The 11,325-nt window shown below is 35.9% G+C and overlaps 1 protein-coding gene across 2 annotated transcripts; it reads left to right on the top strand.

Annotated features, from left to right (window-relative positions):
• The first annotated feature begins 5,719 nt into the window (after window positions 1-5,719).
• LOC127083639 (triose phosphate/phosphate translocator, non-green plastid, chloroplastic) lies at window positions 5,720-9,150 on the top strand. Of its 2 annotated transcripts, XM_051023957.1 has the most exons (10): window positions 5,721-6,282; window positions 6,405-6,527; window positions 6,619-6,771; window positions 7,194-7,279; window positions 7,397-7,481; window positions 7,589-7,708; window positions 7,815-7,883; window positions 8,056-8,185; window positions 8,282-8,369; window positions 8,882-9,150. In XM_051023957.1, exons 1-9 carry the CDS (start codon window positions 5,899-5,901, stop codon window positions 8,356-8,358), a joined length of 1,227 nt encoding a protein of 408 aa, XP_050879914.1. In that variant the 5' UTR covers window positions 5,721-5,898; the 3' UTR covers window positions 8,359-8,369; window positions 8,882-9,150. The 2 variants fall into 2 exon arrangements, with proteins under 2 accessions (XP_050879915.1, XP_050879914.1); XM_051023958.1 differs by lacking the exon at window positions 8,882-9,150 and having other exon boundaries at window positions 5,720-6,282; window positions 8,282-8,708.
• The last annotated feature ends 2,175 nt before the right edge of the window (window positions 9,151-11,325 follow it).

Below are 11,325 nucleotides of genomic sequence, written 5' to 3'. Positions count from 1 at the left end.
ATTTTCACTACCCAACTCCCTTCCACTTCTCGTCATAATCGCCTTACAATGCTCCTTAGGATTTGTTTGCGTATTAGCCGAGAAAGAAGGACCGGTTTGTTGTTCAGCTAGTTGCTTGGCAAGTTGCCCAACTTGAGTTTCAAGATTTTTTATGGCCGCGTCATTACTCTTTTGATTGGCCATTGACATTTGCATGAATTGCGTCAATGTCTCTTCCAATTTAGAATTGACTACCGGCGGTTGTTGAGGTTGATACGGATTTTGGGGAGGGTTTTGACGGCTAGAAGAACCACCTCCATAACCTTGGTTATGATAATAGTTGCTTCTAGGTTGGAACCCTTGGTTCCCTTGGAATTGTTGTTGTTGTTGTTGTTGTTGAGGGTGCGGTTGATAAGGTTGTTGTTGTCTTGGTTGATAGTCCCGTTGATTGGCCATGTAATTTACTTCGTCAAAACCGGGAGGTGGACAAAATCCGGTGTCATGTTCACCTTTACAAAGTTCACAACAAGCTATTTGTTTAGCTTTTGACGGTTCTCTTAACTCTTTGATTTGTTGCGTTAAGAGTTCCACTTGTTGTGAGATGAGCTTGTTTTGGGCAAGTATGGCATCATTCGTCCCTAACTCAAGCACTCCCGCCTTCTTCAAAGAATTTCCACGACTTTGACTTTGAAGATCATTCAAAGCCATACGGTTGATAATGTTTGTGGCTTCTTCGGCACTTTTTGACATCAACGAGCCACCCGAGGTGGCATCCAACAACGTCTTACAGTTTGGTTGAAGTCCATTTCTGAAGATATGGATTTGAGTTAATTCATCAAATCCATGCCCTTTGCATTTCCTTAGCATGGACTTGAATCTCTCCCACGCTTCATTCAACGATTCACTGGTTCCTTGAGAAAACACCGAGATGGCCGTCTTTGATTCCATGAATCGGTTATGAGAGAAAAATCTTTCAATGAATTTCTCTTCTAACACATTCCAGTCGGTCATTACGGCAGGTGTTTGATCAAGATACCAATCCTTTGCTTTACCGAGCAAAGCGTGGGGAAACAATCGTCTGAACAACGGAAGCTCCTGAGCCTGATCCACTCCGGCAGCCAATGCTATCTCATAAAATTTTGTGAGAAAAGCAAATGGGTCTTCATGGTCCATTCCGGTGAATGGACTCCCATACAATAAATTCAGAGTTCCCGTCTTCATCTCAGCTTGCCTTCCTGTTTGGTTGGCAAACTGAGCGGTGTTCCTTGGACTATTGATACATGGAGTAGAAATAGGTGGTGGTGGTTGTGGCTCCATGTTTGGTATGAATGGGTGTGGATTTGTGGTCGAAGAACTTTCCCCTTGCTCTTGGCGTTGTCTAGCCTGTTGCCTCCTACGTCTCGTTTTGCTATTGAGCCTCCTTGCGGTTCTCTCGATCTCAGGATCAAAAAGAAGTTCGTCCACAGGGATTTGCCCTCGCATAAAACGTAAGCTGCACACTAAACCAAACAAATTACAAGCACAAGTCAAAAATTCACAAGCTAAAACTTAAACAACCATTGCGATGCTCGCAATATCAATTTACAATCCCCGGCAACGGCGCCATTTTGTTGAGACAGTTTTTAAGTGTCGGGTTTTTGTTATCGTATCCACAGAGATTGTAATATATCACTGCCGTTCAATGGTTGAATTAATCTTAACTTAATGTAACACTAGGGTTTTGGTTTTAATCAAGTTATCTTGCATACAAAGTAATTAATTGCGGTAAAAGTTATATTTTGATTAATATGAGAAATATTGTCAAAGTTAGGTTTCAATGATTACATTGCTTTGCATATATTTGCTCGGTCAACACTCTTATAAACTCCTTTAGATGATAAATAATTTCACAAGGTCCTCTCAATGCGTTTCTCTCGAACACCCATTGTGAGTTTTGCCATTTTGATCCATTGTTTCTCTCGAACACAATCTATCAAAATGACAACTTTTTGGTTCAACCTTATGGTGAACAAAATCATTCGTTACTATCTCTAGCTAACAAACAAGTTTGGATGAAAACCTAGGTCAAGAATCGGTAAGCATCTCTCGATCAAATACCAACACAAAGGGTTTTAAATAGAAACAAAGTTTTCATCATATATTTACCGTTAAAGAGTTTACATATGAGGATCCTTACATTTACACACAAAGCTAGCAATCACCTACATCTAACCTTGACAAATGGAAGACTTAGCTACTCATTTTCATGGTAGCTTGGTCGGCAAGTAAGGAAAGAAGGTTGATCAACATCCAAGTCGGATAATCGAAGTTGGATGGGAATCCCCCTTCTTTTTGTGGAAGATGGTTGCTAGATGAAGAGAAATGAAATTAGGGCATAAAAGCTCCCACAAAACAATGCTGTAAAATATCTAGGAGAAAGTACAAAAAATGGAAAAGTTGGTAAAAATGAGGTATGGTGCCCAAAAGTGGCACCTGCTACTTATAGACAAGTGCAGAACTGTCATGTTCGCTAGGCGAGCAGAATGGCTCGCCTAGCGAAGGTCAAATATGAGCACAACAAGCCCCTGCGCCCAGAGAAAACAGGGCCTTGGTGAACTGTGATGTTCGCCTAGCGAACATGCCTTCGCCTAGCGAAGGACTCGCCTCAACCTTCGCCCCAGCGAGGTTGAGAGGTTTTGCTACTGGAATGGTCGCTGGGGACTCGCTAGAGCCTCGCCTAGCGAGTGAGTGTTGGCTGCACTTTTCACCAAAACAGAATGAATTCGCTGCAAACTTCGCCATGAGCTCGCCTAGCGAATTAATTTGCCAATTTACTGGAGCTGTTCGCCAGGAGCTCGCCTAGCGAACCCATTCTTCGCCACAGTCTCGCCTAGCGAGCAGGCAGATGAAATGCTTGCTTGCTTTGGTTCCTTTGCCAATTCTCTTGTATCTTTATTATCAATTAATTCATGCCTTTCATGCACAATAACACACACATCAAAGGCACCAAGCTTGTTTATCAATGTAACGCATTCCATGTAAAACAAATGTGATTTTGACAATTTTAGCAAGGCAAAAGAGTGAAAGATGCCCACATATGATAGCTCAAATAAGCACTTTTGGGCATCTAACACCTATCTAATCAGTTTAGGGAAATCTCATGTTATTTCAACTTTTCATCAATATAGTCTAGCATTCACACATTCATACGCTATAGCATACTTGCCGTATCGAGTTAACTATTATCAAACACGGTGTCCCCAAGTTAGGGGAGCAACACAACTCACCCTTGTCAACCAACACGAGTCGTGTTGGGGATTGTAACACCTTCATACAAAACCAGATTGGGACACGACTTTCCCGTGCTTTCTAACACAGTCGTTTCAGGCTCAGGCATGCCCCTATTCATTATTCTGGAGGGTAGCACGACCACACTGTTTCAGTGGACACGAGCCGTGTCGAGCCCAAAAAACCAGTGTTCTACACTTTGTGTTCTTGGTACCTGCAATCAGTCCCAAAACCGGCCACAACTCAAAAGATACATGAATAAAACAGTAGAAAACAATTAGGGAACATGCTAACAAGAACACGCATTAATTCTGCATAAAATCTCCTAGTTAATTCAAGTAGTTCTCATGCTAACAAGAGAAACTAAAATCATCATCATTTTCTCAAATCTTGATGCAAGAAAATCATATCTTCATTAAGAATGAAATGCATTGATCATATCATAATGTACACAAGCACTATTAGGTTCCATCTCCAGTTTAGTGTCTAGATCTACTAATTCTCGGGGTGTTGTCTTTGTAGTAGTGACATCTTAAAAAGTCAGGCGTTTCACCAATAGGGTTAAAAAAAATTATGTGTGAAGCCGCCATGTCTGTCTTAAGTACTATGACTACGCCAGTGGTGGTTTGGAACTTTAGTTTCAAGTGTGTTTTTTTCGACACCATACATATGCTTACCAGCGACGACCTTCATATGACACAATTGTAAATAAATTTTCACCCAATCACCAATAATTTACGCCAATGTTTCTTGTCCATTTGTTGTTTCTGAATGCAATATGGAGCTTAACGTACCCCCACGATTTATAGTTAGTGCGATCAAAATCACATAGGTTTTCTTCATGATACAATTGTAAACTTTGTTCCAATCTTAACTGGTTGTACATTTATGCGCACATGATGTTTCAAGAACTCCATTGGTTCATCAATATGCGTCTAATGTCGTGATCCACCATCATGATTCTTACTAGTATCAATATGTAGCAATTTAGTACATTTTTAACTAGCTCTTCCTCATAGAAAGATATGTGGTTCCTTATTTTATCGACGATTTCCTCAAAAGTAAAATAATAATTTTCCCACGATCTCTTCTAAATGAAAAATATATTACTCCATCTAGACGGGGGAACCTCCATGACACGACAAATTATATATGTAGGCCCTTTCATTTCTAAAGAGTTTAAGGATATATCCTCTCAAGAAGAGCAAAATTTGTTGTGTACCAAATTATAGAGTGAACATCATCATAACGATTGAAAATTATAATGAAGAGTGAAAATATAAGAAAAGGAGAAACTGTATTCCTTCTCCAAATTACCATCTTCTTAAAGGGCTTAGATCAGTCGCCCCATACCTTATTCGAGTTGACTAAGAACAACCAATCCTCACAAAAATACTCAAAAATACTAATTTCTCTGATCACCTTATAAAATTTCTAGCCAAACATATTTCCATTATAAGTTGTTGATATACCAAATATTTTATCTCCACATTTTTGAATTAATCTTCCATAAAGCAACAAACACTTCAAAAAATAAAAATCATAAATAAATTTCTTCAAAAGAATAGGATTTATAAATAAATCAATTATTAAAATTATTTCCATATTTACAACATCTTTAGATATTCATAATATCAATTACTATCTCATTTTTTATTATTATAAGTCGCTTTAAAAAAATATTTTATACCATAATACAAATCATTTTATAATATCAAATGAATCATTAATATTTTTTTTTTATATATCCCTAAATATTTTTTTTTTATGAATGAATTTATAATATTAAATTTTATAAATCCATTCATAATTTCTTTTTTTTATATCATAATTATTATATTTTTTAATATGTATGAAAAATTAAAAATAAATTATAATAAAAAATGTAATGAGTATTAATCTACTCATTTTAATAGGTTTTAGTCTCTTTGATGTTTTCTTTGGGGTGTCCCCCTTCTATCTTCTAAAATGATTTTATTTTGTTACTTTTCATTTTATATAGTCTTCATTCTCGGTGTTTTGTTTTTGTGTGCTATTTTTTCCCACACATTTTTTTGGTTTAGATTTTCCCCTCAGATTTATTTATAACATGAAAAAACAAAAACGGACGGTCATCTCACTATATTCCTCAAAATTTTAGATTTCACACATTTTTTCCAAAACGAAGATTACATTACAAAAAAAAAAAAAAACCATATTCATAAATATCCTGCATTTTAGAATCACATTTTTTATGACAATTTTTCTCTTCTGTCATATTCTCCCCCGTCCCCATTATTTATCTTTTCTTCGTCAAGTATAGGTTGATTATTATTTTCATATCAATTATCATTTTAAAATTTTAAAAATATTTAAATAAACAAAAATGTATAATACACCGAATATTCCACCTAATTTTTTTTTTTGAATTCTATTATTTATTTGTGCATCTTCTCCTTAAAAAAAAAAACCTAATTGGTGCATCTTCTCTTGTTTAAGTATATTCCACTTGAAAAGGAGTTAGTTTTGTCGTGCAATCAAACAGTGTATGTCTTAAGGTATTTCACCTACTCCCTCACCAAACAAACATTGTAGCTGGTGGCGGACTCCTCAAGGGATATTCATTCCCATACTTATAGAAACGTCCGCCCTCTTCCGTTTCAGATCTTCAAAATGCAGTCCGCCGCTTTCACTCTCTCCCCTTCTCTCCCTCTCCGTAATCTCAACCACCGTTTCACTCGCTCCTCCACTAACCTCCGTCTCTCCGCCAAATTAAACGGCGGCGTCAATCCCAATCCCAATTCCAATCCCAATGGCGCCTCTTCTTCTTCTTCCTCTTCCTTCACTCGTAAATCCTGGTCTCTTTCTCCTTCCTCTTCATTCAAATTCAGACCTCTTCCTCTCCTTTCCACTTCCGATCTTTCTCCTCCTAAAGCCACTTCCGAAAGCGCCGCTGAATCTGCTGACTCCAGTTCTTTGCTCAAAACTCTTCAACTTGGATCCTTGTTCGGATTGTGGTACCTCTTCAACATCTACTTCAATATCTACAATAAACAGGTGCTTGTTAATTCCTTTCATGAGATCTATTTCTTATGATACTTTTATCGTGAAATATTGTATTCTACAATGCTGAGGAGCATTTTGAATTTATAGTAATTTTTCGGTTTGTTTCTATGCAGGTTTTGAAGGCGTGCCATTTCCCTGTAACTGTTACTGTAGTTCAGTTTGCTGTTGGGACTGTTCTTGTATCAGTTATGTGGGCTCTTAATCTCTACAAGAGGCCTAAAATCAATGGCGCTATGGTATTTTGCTCTCTGTTTGATTAATTAGTTGATAAATTTATTATTGAGTTATGTGTTGTTTATCATGTATGTGTATGTTATTTGTTTTCAGCTTGCAGCTATATTTCCACTAGCTATTGTGCATACTTTGGGGAATCTTTTCACCAACATGAGTCTTGGAAAGGTGGCTGTGTCTTTTACTCACACTATTAAAGCTATGGAGCCTTTCTTTTCTGTTATCCTTTCTGCCATGTTTCTTGGAGAGGTTAGAATGCAACTTTTTTTTCTTTTTACTGCAACATGCCATTGCTTGTTGTAAGTAATCTTCAATGAATTTGATGATAGTTGATAAGTATGTATCAAACTGACATATAAATTACGGCCGCGGTCTTCGATATTGTGGGGTATTGTGGTCGTAGAGACGTCTAAAACTTTGGTGTCATGCTACAATTGTGACCAGTGCTTTTTTTTTCTTTCTAAAGTTGGCTGTATATTTATCTTGTACAGTGCTGTCAATCATGGATTGCAGTAAATAATGATTTGCTCAAGTTCTGCTACACTATAGCCGCGATTTGATAACAATAGTTGTCTGGCTTATATATTATATCTGGTGATAGAAAATTCAATACATTTAATGTATTCTGAGGTGATTTTTCAGTAGTAATCCCTTGTTACATTTTCTGACAGAGGCCTACACCCTGGGTGATTGGTTCCCTTGTTCCTATTGTTGGTGGAGTTGCTCTGGCGTCTGTTACTGAGGCCTCTTTCAATTGGTAAGATTTTCTCTATGTTATCTTCCATCTATAGGCATTGAAGAAGAGACGTGGCATAGTATGGAAAGAAAAGATTTGGTTATTTGAATTCTTATAAGCTTTGGTGGTAATGAATAGGGCTGGATTTTGGAGTGCAATGGCTTCCAATGTGACAAACCAATCACGTAATGTTCTGAGCAAAAAGGTCATGGTTAAACAAGAGGTAATGTGATCTGTGGACATTCCTAACATTTGCATTCAAGAAGACATTTTTATGAACCTCTTATATGTAAAAAAAGCAGAAAATAACGATGATTTTGTTCTTCTCAGGAATCCTTGGACAACATAACTCTCTTCTCTATAATAACAATAATGTCCTTCTTCTTGTTAGCACCTGCTGCTATCTTCATGGAGGGTGTCAAATTCACCCCTGCTTACCTGCAATCTGCTGTGAGTAACTTGTTGGTTAGAGTAGAGAATTGTTGTTATCATAGCTACCCTCTAAAGTTGTTATTGTGTTGGGTTTGTTAATATGTTGCATTATCTTTCTCGACAGGGTTTAAATGTTAGACAAGTGTACACCAGATCTCTTCTTGCTGCACTCTGTTTCCATGCATATCAACAAGTGAGTTTTCCTTTTTCATGTTCTATGCACTATTGTGCCCCTCTATTAAATGTTTTCTTTTCTTGATTAACAATGTTATGATTAGGTGATCTACCTTTGCTACTAACTAGGGTCTTGTACTATAATTGTTGACATGGTTTTCATTAACGTTTTTCTGTGAATGGGCTTGCAGGTTTCTTACATGATATTGCAGAGGGTATCACCTGTTACTCATTCCGTCGGCAATTGTGTGAAGCGTGTCGTGGTTATTGTGAGCTCTGTGATCATCTTCAAAACACCCGTCTCTCCTGTGAATGCTTTAGGTAAGATTACTTCATTCTTGTTTCAAAACATTTGAAGATTCTATACACATACATTCACTTTCATGGCTGACGTTTTTCCATTATATTTTTTTATAGGTACCGCCGTTGGTCTTGCTGGCGTTTTCCTCTACTCAAGGGTGAAGCGAATTAAGTCAAAGCCAAAGGCAGTTTAACTTTTTCAATGGTAAATTTTCGCTAGTTGCATTACAAAATGCCAAATAGCTGCAAATTCTGAATTCCTTTGTAGGTGAGAGTGAGATAGGAATATGGGGATTACACCATTATTGACCCCATGCCACTGTTTTTTCCATTTTTTCTTAAAAAGTAGTTACGGCGTGAATTTCAAATTTTATATCTGAGTAATTAATTACCTATTGGTTCTGCTCCATTAAAATGTTGTCCTCTTTTGAATTTTTCTCATATACCAACCACTTCAAGGTGTGACTTTGAACCATGTATCTTTATATTACAAGCATATATGTAACGACAGTTTTGGTATACACAATTCAATTTTTTCTGCTGTGATTGGACTCAAGAAAATCTGTCAGTAATTTAACTAGCCAATATTTTCCATCTTGAACTTTGTTTCTTTGAGTATGACTTCTGGGAGCAATATCATAGTAATGAGTCTTTTATGTTTAGTAATATTTCTGCCGTTTGACCGACATTCAACTTTGTTTATCACCTTTGTTACAGAGTACCTGCATGGCCATTTTTCCACACCTCAGCTCACAATTAGACTCAAACCAACAAAAAAGGTTGCAATATTAGGCGAAAAATCATATACAGAAGCATGTTAATTTTGATACTAGATCAGAGACCGTATTTGTTATTTTGATGTCATTTTTTATGGATCGATCATGTACTAATTTGCTGTTTCTTGTTAGTGGATGTGAAATCAAATTTGTTTTGTTAGTGGATGTGAAATGAAAGTTTAGTATAACGGTGGAATAATATTAAAGATATGAAGGACCTATGTCATAGTAATGATAAAGATTTAAGTTGATTAAAAAATCAACATAAAGGATCTCGATGCGTCTTTAGACTTCATTTAAAAGAAAAACTAGAAAAGTACATGATTTTTATGTTAATCTTTAATATTATATAAAGATTACAATATTTAATCAATTATAGAAATGTAACAAAATTACTCTCGCATGGTTTATAAGCAATTTAATCAACTTTCACACATTGAAAACTCCTAATTTTTATGTGAAAATTGAGTTGTATAGACAAAAATAATCTCATCTAAATGAAATGTCATAATGCTTGCACTAATTTTTTTTCACGTATCAACTACACATATTATCATGTATTTTGTATCTTAATCATTAACTACACCCGCATTTTTTTTATTAATGATAGATATATTTTTTTTTTATTGACTACATCATGCAAATTAATATATTATGTACAAGTTATTTTTGTGAAGAGAGGACACATGTTAGATATGTTCTAGTAGGTATGACATATTTGGTCACTGCTGCATCGACGCATTTTATTTTTGTATTTTGAACGCGTTTTTGGATTTGTTTCTGATTGATTTGTTGCTGTCTTTTAGCAACCTAATTAATTAGATTTGTTTGATAATTTATTAAGATCAAGATTTAAAAATTTAAATTTGAATTCAAATTAAATTAAATTAAATCTTATTGTGGAGTTTTTTGGAAAACAAACTTTAACGGAATCTTCGCTTTATTTGCTGATCAAATCTTATGCCAATTGGAGGAAAGCCTAGTAGATGAATTCTATTTAAAGAGACTCAATTCCATCATTGAAGACGACATGCAGGTATTGAAGATTCCTAGTATTAGAGTTTTATTTGAGTCCTTTGTTTGTGTTGCTTGTACACCACGCTAATGTCCTCTTTCATATTAAAAGGTACAATGTTGGTTTGTTTAGTTTAATTGTAATTCAACATTCTTTAAGTTGTTTATTGAGGCGATCACTTGAGATTAGTGATTGAGAGAAAGTGAGAGGAGTTCATATATTTAGGGGGAATGCCTAAATAGAAAGTCACTAAGACTAGGAAGAGGCATTGAACTACACGAGGTTGTTGTTACTATAAGATTAATTGTACTAATTCAAGATAGTGAATTTCCTTTCTTGGGTAGAGTGCCCCCGAGATGTAGATGTGATTTCACCGAACTGGATTAACAATTCTTTGTATCCTTTTATTGTTTTCTATATTGTTCACCATGTTTATCAATTGTTTGTTAATTCTGGTGTAAGATGTTGAACACGTTGACTTAGGCATCTGGTCCAACATATGTCCCGTGTGAACGAAATTTCAATTGGCATCAGAGCAGACACCCTGTTTTGTTTGGATGAGCTATAAGGAAGATATTTTATGTTCAAATGGATAACACTAAAGATGAAAGATCAGTCAATAAACCATGTATTTTAGATGACATCAATTATGATTATTAAAAGGCTAAGATGGTTGTTTTTCTCAAATCCATGGACATCAAAACATGGAAAGCTGTCGTAAAAGATTGGAAATACCCTGTGACTATTTCTCAAGATTAAAGCCACAAGCTGAGTGGACTGATTCAAAAGATAATGAAGCTCTTGGAAACTCCAAGGCTTTAAATGCTATTTTTAATGGTGTTGACAAGAATATCTTTTGATTGATCAATACATGCACTGAAGCCAAATATGCATGAAAGATTCTCAAAACTGCTCATGAATGCACGTCCAAGGTTAGGATGTGAACGTTGCATCTCCTCACTATAAATTTATATAATCTGAGAATGAATAAAGATGAATTTATCTCTAACTTCAAAATCAGATTATGTAACATTGCCAATATTTTCTTTACACTAGGAGAGAAGATATCTGAAGAAAAACTGTACAGAAAAATCCTAAGATTTCTTCCCAAGAAGTTTGATATGAAGGTCACAACTATTGAAGAAACTCAAAACCTAAGTGAAGCTAGCGAAAATATACCCGAACATATCGCACACTCGAATATACAACAGAGTCACCATCGAACTTTATTTATTCCCGAAGAAAAGGGGAAACATCGATAAAACCCGGGGAAAAGAGATATGCTGGGTAAGGAAGTCGATTATGCAAGGGGAAGGTATTAACACCCCAAAAATTCATGGTACTCCATGGGAACCGTTTTGATTATTCTC

Source organism: Lathyrus oleraceus, chromosome 5 (genome assembly GCF_024323335.1).
Source record: "Lathyrus oleraceus cultivar Zhongwan6 chromosome 5, CAAS_Psat_ZW6_1.0, whole genome shotgun sequence".
Taxonomy (NCBI): domain Eukaryota; kingdom Viridiplantae; phylum Streptophyta; class Magnoliopsida; order Fabales; family Fabaceae; genus Lathyrus; species Lathyrus oleraceus.
The sequence above is the reverse complement of the archived record's forward strand: the minus strand, read 5'-3'. Positions and strand labels throughout refer to the sequence as shown.

Coding starts and splice junctions, on each gene's coding strand:
- LOC127083639 (XM_051023957.1), top strand. CDS start 5,899: ATGCAGTCCGCCGCTTTCACTCTCTCCCCTTCTCTCCCTCTCCGTAAT. Junction 7,482..7,588: donor AGGTCATGGTTAAACAAGAG/GTAATGTGATCT, acceptor TGTTCTTCTCAG/GAATCCTTGGACAACATAAC. Junction 7,884..8,055: donor GTTTCCATGCATATCAACAA/GTGAGTTTTCCT, acceptor ATGGGCTTGCAG/GTTTCTTACATGATATTGCA.